At 38.9% G+C, this 20,897-nt stretch overlaps 3 protein-coding genes across 4 annotated transcripts in view; 1 reads left to right on the forward strand and 2 right to left on the reverse strand.

Moving 5' to 3' along the window:
- The first annotated feature begins 311 nt into the window (after window positions 1–311).
- LOC134750849 (uncharacterized) lies at window positions 312–2,546 on the forward strand. Its single transcript, XM_063686083.1, has 2 exons — window positions 312–601; window positions 2,358–2,546. The coding sequence occupies exons 1-2, from the start codon at window positions 413–415 to the stop codon at window positions 2,511–2,513; spliced, it is 345 nt and encodes a 114-aa protein (XP_063542153.1). The 5' UTR covers window positions 312–412; the 3' UTR covers window positions 2,514–2,546.
- Window positions 2,547–4,335: 1,789 nt separating this feature from the next.
- On the reverse strand, window positions 4,336–12,183 carry LOC134750859 (pacifastin-like protease inhibitor cvp4). The gene is made up of 4 exons (XM_063686095.1): window positions 11,891–12,183; window positions 11,586–11,801; window positions 6,023–6,227; window positions 4,336–4,479 (listed from the first exon to the last, which is right to left on the reverse strand). Exons 1-4 carry the CDS (start codon window positions 12,099–12,101, stop codon window positions 4,344–4,346), a joined length of 768 nt encoding a protein of 255 aa, XP_063542165.1. The 5' UTR covers window positions 12,102–12,183; the 3' UTR covers window positions 4,336–4,343.
- Window positions 12,184–13,085: 902 nt separating this feature from the next.
- The window catches only part of LOC134751198 (kielin/chordin-like protein), a 45,359-nt gene continuing 37,547 nt past the window's right edge, over window positions 13,086–20,897 (reverse strand). Inside the window, exons 8-13 of one of the 2 annotated variants that reach the window (XM_063686578.1) lie at window positions 19,926–20,093; window positions 18,759–18,887; window positions 17,479–17,517; window positions 16,484–16,634; window positions 15,775–15,918; window positions 13,086–15,296 (exon numbers count right to left, since the gene is read on the reverse strand). In XM_063686578.1, coding sequence (XP_063542648.1) covers window positions 15,166–15,296; window positions 15,775–15,918; window positions 16,484–16,634; window positions 17,479–17,517; window positions 18,759–18,887; window positions 19,926–20,093 — 762 coding nt within the window. In that variant the 3' untranslated portion in view covers window positions 13,086–15,165. The remainder of the gene's footprint in view (window positions 15,297–15,774; window positions 15,919–16,483; window positions 16,635–17,478; window positions 17,518–18,758; window positions 18,888–19,925; window positions 20,094–20,897) is intronic. The other variant, XM_063686579.1, reaches the window with a different exon arrangement.

Genomic DNA, 20,897 nt, shown 5'->3' on the forward strand with positions numbered 1-20,897 from the left:
CTGCTATCTTGCTGCTGAAATAACACTTTTGGGTCTCTGAAGGAGTCTGAGGTCTCTTTGGTATGGTATAAAACCTACTTATATATATATGGTGTAAGGTCCAAAGTTCTAACTTAGGTAAGTGGCTTATAGGTATTCACCTTTTTAGACGAAGATGTGTTAAGTTCTTTTCGCATCTAAGTAAGCACACAGAACCCTAAATCTATTCATCGGACATACGTCCGTGTCATCTGACCTCTGATAACTCGCTGGCCTTGTTCTTGTTCGCATTACTAGTTCAAACTTAGTGAGTAACACACGTCTTACTGACCAACCAAGAATAATTTATTCCAAGATTAGTGCTTACCATTTTGACGTTTAAAAAAACCTTTTTGAAAGTCCTTGACTGATCAATAGGCTAAAATAAACAGCCATGAAGACCATTATAATCCTTGCTTTGGTGGTCGTTGTGTGCAAAGTAGAGGCATCACATTTCGTGGTAGGCAATATTGCGGATAGAGTGCAGTTGTACCACCATGAGAGGGTACAATATAACGCCATACCCTTCATTAAGAGGGTGAAGGAATTGTTCAAAACTGTCCCGGAACATAAGAAGATTCAGGTAAGGTCAGGTCTTTATTTATTTGTGATGATGTCAAATAAGTCTTGCTGACCAGATTGCTGGTTTTAATTGTTAAAAAAATTGAACTCACAAAAGTTCGCCATGTTCGAATTTTACCTTGCCTTTTACCTAGAGATCTAGGATACCAGAAAAAGATCGATGAATCAAAGTAGGTATGACGTTGCTAGGCAACTGACATTGTGTGATGCGGCGAACTATCCAGAGCAAGAATCAACGCAGTTCTTAAACAGGGTTCATAATGTCGGGTCCACATATTGTTTCCTGTAACGCACAGCTGCGTCCCTCATATTGGCCCAAGTTGGCCCAATATGTGGACTCGGCATAAGATAAGGTCAGCGTTCTGAGAAATCATTTGTTTATTGCAGACGTAAATTACAAACATGATAAGAAAGGGAACACGAGCATGAAAAGTTATCGTATATGGATGGTAGTAGGAAGTAGTCTGTATTTTCTATGACGCGAATTTCATGTGTTTCGGACAGTGAAAATTAAGGTACTATAAAATTTTAAGTATAATAGGTAGCTTAATAAAACTTGGTGTTTTTGATAAGTCTACTGAGTACATGGTATACAAAAAATTACAGCTCTCTAGCATTGTCCAAGACGAAGCTACGAGAGTTCGAAAATACGGCGAAACGTGCCGAGAAAAGATATGCACTGCCTTTTGCCCTTTGTCTCTTTCATATCCATGTTATCGTATTTACTCTGATTGTCATCATTTACAAAGGCAGTCATCCGACCGGCGACGAGAAAGCAACTTATCCATACTATATATACTATATAGTGTCTGTCTGTCGGTCTGTCCGTCTGTCTGTAACCTCTTCACGCTTAAACCGCTGAACCGATTTAGTTGAAATTTGGTATAGAGATAGTTTGAGTCCCGGGGAAGGAGATAGGGTAGTTTTTATCCCAGAAATAATTTTTAAGGGGAAGTAAGTTTGTATGGGGAATCGATAAAAAGCAGATTGGGTAAAAAATAAGCTACGCAAATTACTAACTCCAAGCAGACGAAGGGCAAAAGCTAGTAATTTAATAAATGTGGCTTTTCATCACAGAAGGGTCTTTAATGCTTCATGTGCAATTAGGACCATTCTATCAAAATCTCTGCTCGAATTCTCATCATTCTGGAATCAGGCGTAGATTCGGTGCGAATAAAATCAATGTATGCACATTTTAATACACAATGCAAGCGAGAACCTTTTCTAAAATAAATTGTCGCGAATCATCGCTGTCAATCTAAGACTCCAAAAAAGTATAAATGTAAGTCCTAATCGTGAACGATAACGAAACGGGGAACGATTGAATTCGAGCCTTCAAAACTATTAAAATTGTAAGTAGGTATGTAATATGGGGCAATGAGGATATAATAAGATAGAGCGGTACTGTCATAGTAAATTTTGTAACCACTGTAAATTCACTGCCATCTATCGACATACTTTAAAACTAAAAATGAAGATTTATAAAAATACGTTAAAATGTATTTTAATATGGATAAATGATTTTTTATTTGTATTAATTATTTTTATATGATTTTGACCCATGTTCTTTCACTGGTATGCGTTAAAATTATAAATAACAAACGAAACAGTCAATACGAGAGTTGGCCATCTGATCGAGAATCAAATTTTCGTGATTTTCGAGGCACGTTTTTTCCTTAGACTGTATCCATCTATTACGGAGTTATATCTATCTTTTGTATGGGGCAAACTACTAGTTTCATGTTCTTTTGTTCCAGGGTATCCAAGCCCTGGACATGCTGCAAAGCAAAGCCTCCATCAACATCACCGCCGGCGGAGTGGGGCACAGTTTCGTCAACCTCCGGTTTAAGAGCGAGAGGGGGTTCGGCCTCGACTACGATATTGGGATATATGTTAACCCTGACTTTTTATAATCGATAGTGGTTATACATAATTTAAGTATTTAAAAGAATAAGAACAAACATAGCTATACCTATTACTTATTACCAGTACGATCGTTTCATTTAAGCGCAGTCGTCCTAAGGCAGTTGTTCGACAAGGGCAATTAGTGACCCTTCACTCGAGTTAAAAAAGCGCTTGAATCTGCCCGCACGCTAAATTCGATTTAAAGACCCAGGCTTAAAGTTGAAAATCCAATAACGCTTGATGAAAAGCGCTGCCGCCATCGTGTGTAAAATATTATATCGATTTTCATCAAGATCGAGTCAAAAGAAAGAAAATCAAGATGCCGACCGTTTCGTTCTTCGAAATAATTAGCAGATGGCGGCAGTTATGGATGGTATAGAAAGGATGCCAATCTCTTATGGCAGAATTGTTGCAAAAGTGACCGCTTTCAGCTTTAAATAATAGTTCCTAATCTCTCCGGTGGCGCTAGTTAGGCTCTGGGACATGAGTATAACATGAACCATATAAGGCAACAAATAACCCGACCAAATTACGTAGGTTGTTTTTGGTAGTATTTCGGTGTATGGTGGCGCCTCCTAATTACTGTTTTTTGATGGACACTTTTCATACATAGAGATAAGGCTCCTTTATATAGTCTCCATGGCGGCAGTATTGCTGGCCCTGTCAATCCCTAGAATTTTTGTTTTTTAATGCCCTGGATGCCAGCCCTTTAAGCCCAATCTCATAAAAAAGGGGCAAGCTATGATGGCGCTATCTCTGCAAACCTTTGACAGATTTGCCAACCACATTTTCACTTGAGATCCGCGTTAAGGGGCCTTTCGGGTTTTTAGATATCGTTTTTCTGGAAATAAATACATAAATGTAGTTTGTCAAAGGACCGTCTCATTTCAAACATAGACAGAGAGAATCATACTATCTTTGTCTTACACTAGTACTAGTACTCAAAAGAAAAGGATGAGTATAGTTTTTTGTTCTTATTTACTGACAAGATTTGCTTGACCAACTATAAATAATATGGCCCTCATTCAATTTATAGTTGATCAAACCAAATTGGCAGTAAATAAGAGCAAAAAAAACTATACTCATCCTTTTCTTTTGGGTGCTAGTACTAGTGTAAGACAAATAGTATGAGTCTTTCTCTCTCTCTCTGTTTGAAACGAGGTAGTCCTTTGACACACTATATCACGTCTATATAGACAAACACATCGGGTAAGCACTGTCATAGAATCCAAAAATATTTTTTTTTGAAATTGGAATGTTCTACATCGCGCTATCGAAATTTTTCCTGTCACGTATATATACCCCCGAGTCACTATAGGGAGGATGGTTGGGGAGGTGGGTGTTGGACTCCGGCTGAGTGCCGCTGGCATATAATCAAATTATTCACACTATAAAAGGAAGCGCGCTTCTTGCGCTCTTACATAAACGGCGCCTGCGGCGCCCCCTTAAACTAAAAGGTCGGGCGAAGCCCGACATTCAGGGCGCCGCGCGCTCTTACATACCGGGCGCCTGCGGCGCCCTTCACACTAAGCGCGCTCTTACATACTGGGCGCCCTTCACACTAAAAGGTCGACAGAAATACATAATTATCCACTAGCTGCTACGTTAAAAATCCAAATTAAACGACATTATTTGCAAGCATTAATGGCGGTGTCTCCATAAAACTCGATTGTGAGCCTAGCTAAAATGACAATCGCAGAGAAACGAAACGAACCGCTATAGAGATTCTATCGCACTATAATATCATATAGAAGTGTCGAGTGATAGAGAAACAATAGCGTTTCGTTTTCTGCAAACGGCTGTCATCTTGGTTAAGTCCACTGGTAAGTATTCGTCAGTTAATCTTCCGGGTCCTCCTTGTCCAGCTGCAAGCGGAGTTTCTTCAGTTTCTCTACCTCTGCGTAGTTGAGGCATGTTTTCTGTGTGCAGCGGAGAGAGCCGTCATCCTGGCAGTAGCATTTGTTGCAGTGGACCCTGGTCAATCAACAAAATAGGTACTTACTTAAGTAATCCCGCTCTAGTCGGCTGTGGCCGTCATCGGAAAGTATTGCCAAGGACGCCAATGACGGCTACAGCCGTCAGCTTCGCCAATGCAATAGGGACTTACGCGGGACTCCGTAAACTCAATTTCGCTTAAATAATCGCGATCGCCTGGCGTCCGGGGCACGGCATATCATATTCCTTCGCCGTCTGGCGTTCAAAAGGTTAAAGGTGAATCTTAACTGAAATATATGTAATCTACGAAAGAGAAAGTGACCAAGGCCCAGGGCCGTCTTAAAATATGCTGGGGCCCTTGGGCACTCAAGAATTTGGCGCCCTTTAGGAAAGCGAAGTAAACTGACACCCGACCCGACCAGATTCGGTTGCTCACTGTTACTGTCTGTCCAGACGATACTGCCAAGGCATCTAGTGGCCAGGGCTTGGATCAAATCAGCGACTTCTGCATTCGCGCGTTATGGAGTCTGCCGAGAATGCAGAAGACGCTGGCTCGATCCAAATTTTTTTTCTTTATTTCAAATATTGTGGTTTCATCGTCAGAAGTTTCTGCTTAGTACAGTCGCCGTTAGATATATCGGAGGGAGCGGAGAAGGTGTTATTACAAATATCTAAACGCAGCCTCTATTTTCAGGCCGTTAGAGTTCATTGTTCATTTGTTTTTGAGCTCCTTTGAATATATTATGTTGACATGGTACAATAATATACTCCGCCTGGTACTCTCTTCCGACGAGCCTCGCGAACCACGTGACTAACACAAGCCTACGTCATCATGCTGTTCACAGGTTCACGATGGCGTAGGCTTGTGTCAGTCACGTGGTTCGCGAGTCTCGGAAGAGAGTACCAGGCGGAGTATATTATTTTTCTCAAAAATGGACGGCAAAGTCGACGTTGCCGGTTAAAAAGTAGGTCGCGAAGTGCGTAGTTTATGGTCAGTCAAAAATTAAAAAGTTAAAAACATTGCAGTCTCGATTTCGGGACTGCAATGTTGCATACAAATTCCATTATTTGTCGAGTTGCAAACTTTTTAAAAGTTGAAGTGACCATATCAAATGAAGGCATAGGTCCATTAAACAGACAAACAGATGATCATTACTTATTATTATAATGTTGGTACCGCGACTATTTAGGTGTCTCAAATAGGTTGGCGTATTTTCAGCAGAAAAATACACTTCCATTTTTAATAAAAAAAATAAAACGGCGGCAAAGCAAATCTTTTTACTTTTTTCTGTGAAAATATATACATAAGAACGTTGCTTCTGTAAAATACCTATATTTGCATTTATTGCGCCATTTTTGAGAAAAGCACTATATATGACTTGGCTGGAAGGCTACTTGCTGGCTTCGGATTCAATTAAACGGACTCCCAAGGTCGTCCGTTTAAAACGAATCCTCAGCCAGCAAGTAGCTACTTCCGAGCCTCGACAATAATGTACTATTACCATGTTATGTTGTATGTTATGTTGATAACCGTGCTGGAAATAGGATGGTTTATCTATAGGTATATTGTCGATTTACTTACTTGTACACCATGCCCGGTTGACATTTCTCCTTCATGCTGTCCGGATCTATAAAGTTCCTGTCGTGTGTGGACGGATACTCCCCGTGCAGCATCCTCCGTCCGTCTGTGTGTCTGCAATCTGGCTTGGGCTCGCATTTATATTTGCCGGCCTTGCATTCGCATTCGAGACAGTCTGAAGTGGTAGTGTTCGCTTCGCAAGGTTTTCCTGGATGAAAAGATTTATTCTATTAATGGGGTTGTAGATGTATTTCCATCAAGAAACGCTCCGGCCATGGAATGTGTCTACTAACAAGGTTTTTTGTATACGTATCTTGTATTACTTAAAACATGACACCCCGTAGAACGGCGTTCTTCAAAAAAGAAGTGTAACCACTTACCAACAAGTGGTATGTTTGTATGCCACTCACGTGGCATTAAAATGGGTTACAGTCTCTAATTATAAGGTAAATATACAGTTAGGTCAAATTATATTTATTTTGATCAGCATTGTCCTGATAACCCATATAACCATTCCGGTCGCAGAATCATCAAAGTAGTAACAAAATGTCAGATGTGTCGAAACGGTGTCGTAACCGTTACTACACTTTGCGACTGTGTTCAGTTTTGGTAACTTAGTGTGGTCGCCGTGTGCACACAATGTGACCAGAATTGTTTCAGTAACTAAGTGTCGTCGCCGTGTGTACACTTTTCGGTAACAAGGTGTCGACACATTGTGTACACTTTGCGTACAGTTTGTGACCAAATCTCTACACAATGTGTCGTAACGGTTACTGAAATGTTTCGAAACATTGTGACCGCAAATGACAATATAAAATACCTCTTGAAAACCAAGGTTTGTCAAACTGTCCATTAATAGCAGTGTTGCCAGATCGTCCCAAATAGGACGATTTTCCGTCCTTTTTAATGCCACACCGTCCTTTTGTCGTCCCTTCCGAACTACCGTCCCTTTTGGGCATCGAGCGTGCAGTATAATAGTTATTTGTTATACAAGGGTGCAAAGTTGTATTTTACCCGCGAGTGTAGAATTGAAATACGAGCAAGCGAAAGGATTCTATTGGTGAACCACGAGCGAAGCGAGTGGTTCTAAAATAGAATCCTGAGCGTAGCGAGTGTTTCAACACACGAGAAGTAAAATACATTTGCGCCCGTGTGTAACACAAAACTTTTCACCTCACTATAGCGAGGAAAGTGCAACATCCACAGGCGTTTAGATCATCTTCATCACTGGAATCACTCATTTCTTTACGATATTATAACAGAAAACTCTGGAAGTTGTGTATTTTTACGCGAGTCGGTGAGAAAAGTTTTTAAGTAAAAAATTTGTTGACAATGTTGACATTTCTGACGTATGAATGTCAAGGATGCGTTTTGAAATTGCATCGACTTAACTTGTGCGTTCAGAATTATATTTAACATCATTATAAAAAAACAAACGTTTCTTATGGAATTTTAAGGTTTATGACTTAAAATCATTAAAAAAAGCTAAATTTGATATTTTTTATTAGATTCTCAAACCATTTATTTAATGATAATTAATATCGAACGAACCATTATCATGAGCCTTTTACGTTTTGTTATCTGTCAAGCTACTTAAACACGCTCCATCCAAGGTCAAATTACTTTCCCCACTAGTGGATAAAACGCGTTTTTCCCCGCTTGTATTGAAGGATAAACGACAACTTTCCGAGCTAGTGAGGGGAAAAAGATTTTATGCCATGTTGTCAATGATTGACGTTATGAAGTTCGGGTCTCTACCTTCTCTTAGCGCCTATCCTTTTGAAGGTATGCTTTACAGTATGTATGCTTTACAGTATGTATGCGGTATGCTTTTTTAATAAAAAACCTGTTACGAAAAGGGGACCAACCATTGGCGCAAGTAGCGAATCGCATACAAGAACTGTCGAAATTGAATATAGAGACTACTTGCAAAAAAATTTTACTGGAAACTGGTGAAAAAGTTTTTAAGACAGTCAGAATTAGTAAAAAATACTCGATATCTAAAAACAATAAGGACAAGTGGTTTCTAACTACTGACAAAAATTTAACAGAAATGCAATACGCTACTTGTGTAGAAGGAAAAATAAAAGTCTCCGGCGGGAATATAAAAAACAAATATATTTTTTTGAGTTGCCATTTAAATCATCAAACATAAACATATATGCCACAGCGCTCATTTATGAAACTGAAGAATTGAGAGAATATAATTTAGACGACATTAAATGCAAAGTTTTTGATATGGATTGCAATACCGAAATGGTATTCTTTCCAATATTATCAACGCTTCTATAAATAAACATTAATTATTAACATTCTCTAAGCATACTTTTTTAACCCTTATCTTGGCAAGGCTCAAAATATTTTAAATTTTAATATTTGTTTAGTGGTTGACCATACTAAACTATTAAAAAATAACAAGAAAAAAAAGCCAGGGTTTTCCACTTTACGAGTTTTCGCCCGGGAGGCTATTGGTCATTAAAATCGGTTCGTGTCTCGCAGTCTATATATTATATCACAACCATCCGTTTGTACTTATTTAATACTTATTTAAAACTTAAACTACTAAAACGAATTGCTGAAATCATTATACAGGATAATTAAAAATTAACGACTTAATTATATTAGGTATTCTAGTGAGATCCTCATAGATAAAGAAAACATATTAAAAAAAATGCAAGAAATGTCACGGAACGCTCACTTTTTGTATGTACTTTATATGTAACAATGTGTGAAAAATAAAAATTTTAATAAAAAAAACTTCCGGACACAATTTAAGAATCACCAATATAGTACCATGTTTTGTATGAAAACAAAAACCTTTAAATGATCTAAAATGATTTCCAGAACAATATACTAGAAATTGATTTCGTCTAACTTACACTACTTCAAAGTCATAATAATAAAAATTTAGTCTGTAAAAGGTAGAGTACAGGATATGTGTAATACAAATTACTATTTTTAGCAGTCCAAACTTTACGAAGTTTACAAATAAATATGAGCGACAAAATCAGTGCTTTACGCGCGCTAAACGTCCATCAGTTACTAATTTAGAGTCTGTTTTCAAAAAATTGATGTGTAAAACTTCAAGATGAGAAGACGTGCTAATAGAAACCAGTACTTGTTATTTCTATTAAGTACGTATTAAAAGGTGTACAAGTTCTGCGACTTAATCTAACAATTTTACATTTTTGCGACTAAAATCGATAACAGGCTCTTACTAAACTAAAACGACTTGCTGATATCATTATAAATAATAATTAAAAATTGACTACTTAATTATATTAGGTATTCCACTTTACGAGTTTTCGCCCGGGAGGCTATAGGTCATTAAAATCGGTTCGTGGCTCGCAGTCTATATATTATATCACAACCATCCGTTTGTACTTATTTAATAGTTGTTTAAAACTTAAACTACTAAAACGAATTTTCATTTTCATTTTCGAATTGCTGAGATCATTATACAGGATCATTAAAAATTAACGACTTAATTATATTAGGTATTCTAGTGAGATCCTCATAGATAAAGAGTACATATTTAAAAAATGCAAGAGATGTCACGGAACGCTCACTTTTTGTATGTACTTTATATGTAACAATATGTGAAAAATAAACTTTTATGCCAAAAAAACTTCTGGACACAATTCAAGAATCACCAATATAGTACCATGTTTTGTATGGAAAAAAAAAGCTTTAAATGATCTAAAATGACTTTTCACTAGACTTATATTGACCGGTATATAGACCGTGATTACCTTTTGTATTGTTTTTGAGCTCCCGATATCCCCGATATGATATAATGAGGGTAGACAGAGCGCAGTCTACACAACTTTGACACCCACCCGCTATCTTCAGTCACCCGTGAATAAGATGCATGTAACTGCGTCGAAATATCGGGAGCTCAAAAACAATACAAAAGGTAATCACGGTCTATATAGGTAGTGAAACTAGCCGTGAATCATTCAAAACTCTTATAAAAACTTTTATGACAAAAACAAAAAATCTGGACACAATTTAAGAATCACCCGATTGCGTCGAGGAATCATTTGTATTTTTGTTTGTTTTATTTCCTTCTTGCTTCTTTTCTTTGTCATTTGTATTCTGTAGCAATTGGTTAGATCTGAAAATAAAGATAACTTGCGGTCACGTTGGGCAAAAAACTATGTTTAGTTTGTTTTTCTCGGGGAAAAAGGAACAGTATTAATATGCAAAATAGTAAGGCACAGAAATACCAAAACAAAAAAGTCGCAAATTTTTACGCAAATAAATCGTACTTTTTTGGTCTGTCACTATTATTTCTACGCCATTATATATTATATATATATATATATATATTTGAATCGCTCATACGAAAAGTACGTAAAATCGTACTAAAATGTGAGGTTTAGCCAAAAAGTACGATTTTAGTACGGTTTTGGGCGAGGTACGTTTTAAGTACGTATGCTATTCAAAAAGTACGTAAAATCGTACTAAAAGCTCTGGCAACACTGATCTGAAAACAAATGAGTACAAGGAGCCATTTTGCAAATCCAGTAACTTTGTTACTACTTTTGACATTTGTCTACACAGAGTCTACACAGAGTCGTAACATTGCGACTACTTTGTGACTGGAATTTTTCTCAGCCTTAAACCATATTTTTACATCATAACTACCAAGTTTAGTAGTATGTAAAGCGTTTTTTTTATTATTTAGGTATAGTATATGCATCGGAGCACTAAAATTGCATCAAATAATGTAGTTATGAACACATGCACTGAGAAGTAAATAATTTCATTTCTGGATAAACTAAAATAATGAGGTGGCGCGTTGATAAAATTACACCTAGTTAATCAAATCACTCGAGCAGTTTAATTTCCCATAGTATTTAAAGCCATAATGTAATATAAATGCAAACAATAAATACTTACGTCTTGTAAATCCTTTTTAGCGATGGCGTTTGTCACTTGTTTATTTTTATTTAAGTATATTTCCATCTGACAGTTCCCATTTGAAACGAACAAAATGAACGAATGAACGAATGATTTTGAGATAACTAGTCGCAAACTGGTAACAATGTGTGCACACGGCGACGACACTTTGTGACTGAAATGTGTTTGTGTCGAGCCTTCCCCATTTTGGTAACGACGACGTAACGGCGACCACACTGCGACCGTTTTGTGACCGGAAAAGACGGTGTCGACGCAAGATGTGTCTACACCGTGTCGTAACGGCGACCGAAAATGGTTGTTAGGGAAGTTTCTGAAATATGTGGTACCGCCGTAAAAGTGGCAATCGTGTCTTGACACATGTGGATTTCAACCCTTTGAACGCTAAGAACCCTAATGTACGATTCCCACCGACCGGATGGAGTCGGGCCGCGCCGGAGCTCTTTTACAATGTGCCTATACATTATGTATGGCAGAAGCGATGGGTTCCGACCGGAGCCGTCTGCGTCCGCGAGCTGACCAGCGTGCGGCTGTACAAATTACAAATGTGAAATGCGCGCCGACTCCGCCCGTTCGGTGGGAATCGTACTTTAAAAACCTCATATATAACGTTAGAACGCTATAATCATTCGTCAAATCTCACCCGTCATATCTTTAGCCTTAAACTTGTACACATCGTCATAGCTCGGACACAGGAGGTGCTGACACATGAGATTGGCGCTCTCCAGACAAAAGCAGGTGTTGCAGTCGATGCGGTACGTCACGCCGGGGGTGCACTCCATCCCCGTGTGGGGGAGGGAGGGGAGCTTGTAGAACTCCGTTGTGGTCTGAGGCTTAACGTGTTCAGGGTTCGTATAGGCTGGAAATTAAATATATTTTGGAAAACTCGCTGTTGACTCGAAATCTCTAAAATAATACTTAAAGGGGCTTTTTGAGAAAATGACTCACGTTTATCAGCCAACTTGCAATCCTTCATGCTACATTTCACCTTCCCCTTGTCCGTACAAAAGCATTTCTGGCAATCTTTCTTATACAGTTTTCCCGGGATACACCCTTTTTGCTCTGCCCTCCGTCCTTCAGATTTCAACTCGTTGAGGCAACCCATTTTAGTGCAGAGTAGGGTAGATCGTTCACCGCAATGGCAGGTGTTGCAATCCATCCTGTATATTTGCCCTTTAATGCATTTTTGACCGAGTTTTATTTCTGAGATTCTTCTAGTTCCGTTGAGATGTTGGTCGGCTGAAAATATCAAAAGCAATCGAAGTCTTTCATGTAAATAATTTAAATTTTCTTATTGCCCCCGACGGAATGGAGGCGATACGATATTTTCATAATCGGAAGTGTTTCAAACCTTGATAACTTATTAGTTTATTAGCCAATAGCGGTCGACATGTTAATGATTCCAATATGAAAACTATACTTACATAAAGACGTCTCAATAGCAGAAAACACGATGAGAATTATCAGCCCTGAAAACACTGGCTGCATGTTCGTTATCATTTAGGTACCTACTTAGTATACGAGAATTTTATTTAGCGAATTATTTATGTGTTTAATCACTAAACCACCGATATACCTATTACTGACTTTAATTATACCGCCAAAACGTGTTTTTTCTCTTCCATGAAGTCAGTAAATAGAAGATTAATTTACTCCGTTTTCCTAATTAAAAACTAATTATGTCCATGCCTCTACCGTTCAATGGGTTTTTAGTGGTTCCAAAGATAGATATAACTCCGTAATAGATGGATACAGTCTAAGGAAAAAACGTGCCTCGAAAATCAAGCAAATTTGATTCTCGACCAGAGGGCGCTACTAGCTTTGGCCTACTGTCATATAGATGGCGTTGACGGTTTCGTTTGTTATTTAACAATTTAAACGCATATCAGTGAAAGAACATGGGTCAAAATCATAAAAATAATTAATGCAAATAAAAAAAATCATTTATCCATATTTAAATAAATTTTATCGTATTTTATAAATCTTCATTTTTAGTTTTAAGGTGTGTCGATAGATGACAGTGAATTTACTGTGGTTACAAAATCTACTATGACAGTACCGCTCTATCTTATTATATCCTCTTTGGTGGTTCATATCGGGCAAATTGAAACTCGTAAAGTTTAAAGCATAAAAAAACAGTAAAGTGAATTGAAAACTTTTATTTCCTAGCGATTCAAAACTTAAGTATTATGGTAATTATTCTAATACATATTGGGTACGAATTGTACAAAGTCAGCCGCTTATAAAACGAATTTACCACCTTTTATAAGACCACAGATATCGAATGAATTGATACAAAATTAGGTACTAGCATAGGTAGGTTTAAACCAGAGTTCTTCAAAACTTTTTGACCCTTGGGCCACGCCTCCGCTTTCTTTTCGCGGGATATATTAGCAGAATCTGCAGCGAACATCGAAATATCGTTATACTTATATGTCTCCTTATCGCTTTTGCATATTCGAGCGATAGAGGCTGTATCAGACCCGCGGCCCGTAGTTTAGAAACTCCTCGTCTATACCTATACAGTAACTCATTTACAATACCTAATATAAAAAGCAGGAACATGTATACCGAGTTATGTATTACAGAGCTTGATTGGTAGGTATATAACGTGAAATTATAGTATCAAATGTCGTGGCGTTTGAACCGTAATATGCCGTAGACGTGATATAACGTATTTGGCGGGTAAAATATTAAAAATGGTACATTTCTCACATAGAAAGTGTTTTTTTATATTAATGGAATAAAAATCTGATATATTTATGTATTATAATGTGTGTTTGTTAACTAATTCAGACTGATTGAGTAATTCTGTCTCGGCACAGCTAGAACAAAAACATTCATGCCTACATATTAAGGAGTATAAGGAGATAAATGTATTTATTAAGATCAATTTATTTCGTATTCATTCTCAATCCAGGTCTTTACATAACGTTCTACTACGGAGTAACTCTTTAGCAACTTTCAGACATATTTGAAAATGTAATTCATGCACAACCAGTATGCAGCATACGTAAGGAGTAACATATGGCGTATAAAAGGTTTATAGTTGGATTGTAATCACAACGCCAAGAACGACTGAGCGCGGTATCCGGTATGAAATAACCCTTGTTGCTGGAGTAAGGTTTGTATTAACTCGTCTAGGTACCAAGGTTGGCGTATGAGTGGCATTTTTGCATATGTCCAATAGCGATAAAGGGATTATTGGCGGTTTGGTATATAATCACATTAATGAATATAATGATACATGCACACATTAACAGAATCGGTTATTACGAAACAAAGGACGTCAATTAATCATTAATACTGACTTAAGTTGGTTACCGAAATACCGATTCTAGACATTCTACCTATGTAGTAAATATTTCAGAAATAACCTCTAAAATCACTTATAAATCACTACTTATATGTGTAACACAGTTCAATTACAATAGTTAAATTAAAACAAAACAAATGTTAACTAAAGAGCTGCAGTGTCAGACGTACCTTTATTAGATAAGTACTTACTAGTTAATAGGTATATAGAAACATGGGGGTTAGTTATATGAATGAATAACATTCTACTGACGAGGATACAAGATTCATTTACAACAATGTCCTCTTCATCATTTTACGTAGTCAGCTTTTAACTTTTGATCGCAAAAGCGCAAGTAATTTGACGTCAAATGACGTCTTGGTGTTTTTGTTTAGCTTTCCATAACGTCTTTGGCGATCAAAGGGGTAAAGAGATGTGAATTGACGTGTTGAAAATAAATGTTAAATAATTAAAAAACAATTATAATTATTGTATTAAATTGTTTTCAAACGGATAATTATAACAATAGTGTTAAAATACACTACACTTATGGGCTGTAAATTAATAGAAAAAAATCCACGATCCGTACATAGGAAAGTCAATTTTTATTAATTCGCATTGGCACAATATAGTACCGGTCAATTCTTGCTTTATTTCTACATATTTGCTGGAAATCAACATGCATTTATAGGAATTCGGTGTAGGTAAATTTAATCATCTGAACGCCAAACACATTCACGCTAGAAATGATATTCTTAGATTTACACTTAAAATCAAGACACAGGAATAAGACAACAATAAAAGTATAGAAACACTGTCCAGTCATTTGTTTCACATAATTAATTGACGTAAAAATGATCGTGGCGTCAGTTGTCGTGATATGACGTCGCTGGCGTTCAAAAGGGGCATACACACTACAGTAATACTATTAGGGCGAGAGGTCGTCATCGCAGACGAGCAGCGTGCAGAAAACGCTCTTGCCGTCGGCGGAGCAACTGCAGTCGTTACAGGACTGCTTGAACTGCTCGCCGGGGTTGCAGCGGAAGCTTGACTCGGTCGCTGGAAAGGGGGAACCCGTCAGATTTTACGGTAGTGTCGCTGGAAGCGTAACCTAACTGTGTATCTGGCAAATTAAAGTTGATCTTATTAAGTACCAGTGACCCGCCCCGGCTTCGCGCGAGCTAACAAATTATACACCTAAACCTTCCTCAAGAATAACTATGGATAAGTGAAAACCGCATCAAAATCCGTACAATAGTTTTTGAGTTGCTAAGTATAATCCCAAAAACTCCCTGGCAACGGGAATGCACTTATTTTTTAGCCACCCATTATATAGTCCTGATTTTGGCCGGGTAACGTAATACGTACGTTTGGTGTGCGTGTGGCCGTTGTAGTGTAACTAACACGCTGGTTTTCACGTGAACGTCAGCGCAGCGTCTTCAGGGGCGAGTGTATACAACGGTGCATTCGGCGGGGCGGGGAGGATGCTCGCATGCGTTTGCATTTTTAAGCAATAGCATGTAATGTACACACTCACCGGTGAGCGTGGAGTCCTCCTTTGTCTGGCAACGCTTGAGCGTGCAGGTGGCGTGGCCGCCGTCCTCGGTGCAGCGGCACACGTTGCAGCCCTGCTCGAACACGCTGCCCGGCACGCAGTCCGCTGACACTTTCTGCGATACGTCTGCAACAAATTATATGTTTTCAACTGCACGAATAACTATTTAGAGCTTTTATATACCTACTGCTACTTTTTGCAGCGATATAGTCGCCATTTAGTATTGATACAGTAGCTATACAATTCTAATATACTGCAGGTGTCGCAATGTAATCGCGAGGCCTCCCTCCTGGCTGAGTAACATTTAGCATCTCACGTAGCTTAAACGTGAAAAAACCACAGATAGCGATAAAGCCGATATAGCCTACAAAAGTAATAATGGCATTCAATAAATGATATATGATATAATGTTTGTAATATAAACAAAGTTTATCCAATGCCGGGGCCAAACTAACGGGAAACGCCGTTGATTATCGCGATAATCCACACTGGTGTGGCAGTATGAAAAACGTCGAATTAACGCGATAATTAACGCGTTACCCGTTAGTGTGGCCCCGCATTAAATAGTAATAGGTAATCAAAATCAATAAATGAGTATTCAACTAAGTATATACTTTGAATGTGAAATGTCTACTTCATACCCTAAACATATGTTTTCTAATATTCTATTAACCACTGCCACTGAACTAACCTCTCTTTCTCCTATTTCCATTGTTGTTGTTGTTGTTGAGCGCCAAACAGTCGATGCGGGTGCACGAGAAGTTCTGCCCCTCGTTGTCGCAGAGACACTTGTTGCAATCCATGCGGAACTCCTGGCCCGGCTGGCAGTTCTTTGGCGCCTCCTGCAGAAAAAATAATTGGATATTCATCAAACAAAAAAGCTATCACTCGGACGCCACGTCACCGAAATGTCAAAACTGAAATTTGAACTTTATGCATATGCACGTAGGTCAATGTTGCTCTGTGATCTGTGACGGATTAATCCGTCGTCGGCGTCAGACTTACGGTGCGGATATTCCGTCATTGGCGTCTAAAAGGTTAAGGAAAAGAACCTACGTTGCACCGCACGGAACGGTGGAGGCGCGGCGCCGTGTGTCCGCTCTAGGCGAATTACCTGCGTGATACAAAATATCACGCCACGCCTCCGCCGTTCCGTGCTGTGCAACGTAGGTTCTTTTTCTTAGCCGTTTGGACGCCAATGACGGATATATCCGCACCGTAAGTCTCGCCGACGACGGATTAATCCGCGGGGCAACAGTGCCGTACCGCTACGTGGGTTCTTCGGACTTAGAGCCACCCCACACTAGTGTCTCCCGAGCGCCGGCGTCCACAACTCTATGGCTGCTGCTCGACGCAATGTTGGCGCAACTGCGCAGCGACGCCATATTCCATAGCGCTGACTAGACGCCAACGCTCAAAAGGCGCTAGTGTGGGGCGGCCCTTATAGGTGCATTGGGGTTACTTCGAAAGCGGGATTCTTTTTAAAATGGCAAATATCTACTAAGTTAGATGAACTTTCCACTGTAGCAACAATAAGCAAGATGCCTTGGTAAGCGCTGCCGTGGCGTAAGAGTGTTGCTAAAGTATGAAGTGCTTGTGGTTTAGTAGATATTTGCCATTTTTAAAAGTACCCCCTTTAGAATTACCCCAATGCACCTTAAGATAAAGTAAAATAAAATAATTTACCTGCGGAGTTGCTCTGGTCTTTCTGATTAGCGTCTGATTCTGTAACGAATGAAATCATCTTCAATAAAAACATGAAACAAGTTATAACAAAAAGTCTTTTGACTTAGATAAAGTTGTTAATCCCTCACGTAGGTATTTACATTTAAATCCTTGTAAAAACTAAGTAAATATTTTAAATAATTTAAATTGCATTTTGTAAATAAAATACATTTGTCTACGTCGACAAGGGGGATTATTACCACCACCATAAGGTATATCAGTGCAAAGGAAAATAAGTTATAGGGAAATTACCACAAAGTTGAATACCTAGGCAGAGTTAGAGCGTTTTCACATTGTCCGATCCGATATTGGATGTCGGAAGAAAGTAAAATATATTATTTATTTACTAAAACACGATAAATAATGCCAAAAAGGCAGACTTTTAATGCCAATGGCACTCTCCTGCAGCTGTTTTTGTCATAGGCGCCTTCCGCCGACATCTGTTATCGGAAAGGCGTTTCCGATAAAATCAGCCATGTCGGAGCCCCCCGTAATGTAGGATCCTACATCCGATATCGGACCGGACAATGTAAAAACGCTGCAACGGTGAAGCGACCCTGCCTCTGTCTATTCGTTAACTCGGTGGTAACTGCAGGAATGCAAGTGTGAACAGTTTCCAAAGCTAATGATGTAAAATAAAATAAAACAAACAAATTCAAAGCATATATTTACTTATTTTTATTCATAACCATTACACCATCACCGCTTTTTGTACATTAATCATAAAATTCATAAACCACTTTTGAGGTACAAGATATATACAGTGGTACTTTTGAGGTTAGATCTCATCTGAATACCACACCGTGATTATTATTAAAACCTTTAGACAGCCACTAGAATAGTACATCCTTTTGAAAATACCTACAGTTGTTATGTACTTCTTTGCTTCTAAAACGCCTCTCATCGCACCCACCTTGACATTTTTCTTTTTGGCCCTATGGTTATTATTATGGTTGACTCGTAGAGAATGCCATTAGGCATTAAGTCCGCCATTACGTGTTACTTTAGCTGTAAGTTTTCCTAATAAAAAAAAAATTAAATTTTGTACCTTTTTGGATGTGCAAAAAAGTTTAAAATAAATAAACTGCTACCATTGTCGTGTACAGCCGACAGTGGCAGCCAAAATTCCTGGTTCCGGGGTCGTGAAATGTGTTGAAAAGTACCGGGAGGATAGCCTATTCACCGCAGTAAAACCAACACCGTACAAGCACCACCACCGTAATAACCTAGACCAGTCAAACCTTGTCCTCGTCGAAGCAAGCCCGACGCGTGCAAGAGAACGTCTTCCCATCGGGGTTGCAGTGACACATGTTACACTCGATCTCGAACACTTCGCCTGGACGGCATTCTTTCTTTATGATCCGGAGTTTCTGATGAGGGAGAGACTGTTTAAAAAACATGATGATGATCATATAACTTGTTAAGCCATCCCCGAACTTAATATGTGAATTACGTACGGCACTAACCGTAAACTTACGAAGGAATTATGACGGCAGAGAGCAAGATAAGTGTCAGCGATTTGGATAGCTCAGACCGTGCAAGTGGTATTTAATTTAAACGTCATAATTACGTAATAATTATATAACACTCGCACAGTCTGGGCTATCAATAACAATAACATAGCTTGGTCTAATGAAGAACAAAAAATAACAGAAATGAGGCAAAAAACCAGTGCGAAAAAAAAGTAAAGCGCAATGGTGAGTGAAAAATGTGTAGATCGCTTCCACTCTCATGAACTTTGCAGTGTGAAAAACGGACTAATTTTGGAGGACCTTTTATAACAAGCAGTATCGTAACTAGGGGGGGGGGGAAGAGAGGAGAGGGCAAGTGCCCCCGGCGCCATCCAAGGGGGGGCGCCAAAATGGGCAAAAGGCAGCAGCAGATGAACTTTTGTCAGTCGTCAGGGGGCGAAAGTTTGGTGACGGCCTGGGCGCCATATCCTCTAGCTACGCCCCTGATAACAAGCAGTCTCTTATAGCTGGTTGACGCTATTGCAGTCGTTCATCGTTTAAAGAAGTTATCTTTTCTTGATTGCAATACATTTCTCTTGTTGATTAATATTTAATACCTACTTAAGCGAGGTGTAGAACAGCAAGAACTTGCATGCAATTTTCGTTACAATGCCGACTACTAAGGCATTCAACATTTTAATCAGATACCGCAATGTAATGAAAAAAAAGCGCTGGTCTAGCGGTAAGAACGTGCGACTTTCGAGTTTCAATCCAGAGGTCGCGGGTTCGTACCAATGAGTTTTCAGAATTTATGTACGAAATATCATTTGATTTAAATATCAGCTCTACAAACTTCACCGACACCGGCAAAATGCCGGGATAACGCGAGGAAGAAGACATTGCGATCTGAAAATTGCCCTGCTAGTCTAAACCTTGCTTTAGATTCAAGTCTAGTACCTCGGTTCCCTCTTCAACGACCGGCTCATCTGTGTTGGACAAGCACACTTTGCGCGTGCAAAAGTAACTGGTCCCGTCCTCGTTGCACCAGCAAGTGTTGCAGTTCATTATGAACATTCGGTTCTCCACACACACCTTTTTTGTGACGTTTTTGACGGCTTTTGTGGCCTGATATAAAAAAATAGTGATAATGAAATATAGAGTAGCTGGCTAATTAGTAATTATGAATAAATTATAAATGAAATATAATTTTGGACGATGAAAAACCTTGTTCGGTGCGCGATTAGGGGTGTCGATCTTAATCAGAGATAGGAAACTAGAGCGTTCGGACGTTCTCGGCTCCGTTCGGCTCAGCATTGCTCCGAGAAATTATCAGGATTGGCAAAACTTGACGTCCCTTTGCGTGCACACGCAGATCAGATAATTACTTTAATTTTGACAACCCTAAATAGCCGAAAGGGATAGCACATACATTAGAAAGGGCATGCAGGCATGCATGGGCCAGCATGATTCGTCCCTGAACCGCTGTCAAACTTCGGTTTTGTAGGAAGTTTTTCTGTACGGTAGTAACTACTATTACTTAAGGGGCCCACTGACTATCAGTCCGCCGGACGATATCGGCCTGTCAGTTAGAACAAAAATTTGACAGTTCCGAACAACTGACAGGCCGATATCGTCCGGCGGACTGATAGTCAGTGGGCCCCTTTATTCTGTGGTTAAATAAAGCTATTGTAGTTACAAAATCTATATAGATGTCGAGCAAGAAAGTTGAGGTGAATCATTACACACAGCGACAGGTGCTAATTACAAAAAAGCTAGTAAATAAACGGATAAGTGGTATCGATAGGTAATAAGTTCTATCTAGTGTTGGCATGATAAATAATGCATGAAGGTATTCGATTAGCGTATCACGTCATTCGCAGTGAAAGGGTTGAGTATGTTAAACAAAAATAGTGAATTCGTGAGAATAAA

The sequence above is a fragment of the Cydia strobilella genome, chromosome 21 (genome assembly GCF_947568885.1).
Source record: "Cydia strobilella chromosome 21, ilCydStro3.1, whole genome shotgun sequence".
Classification (NCBI taxonomy): Eukaryota; Metazoa; Arthropoda; class Insecta; order Lepidoptera; family Tortricidae; genus Cydia; species Cydia strobilella.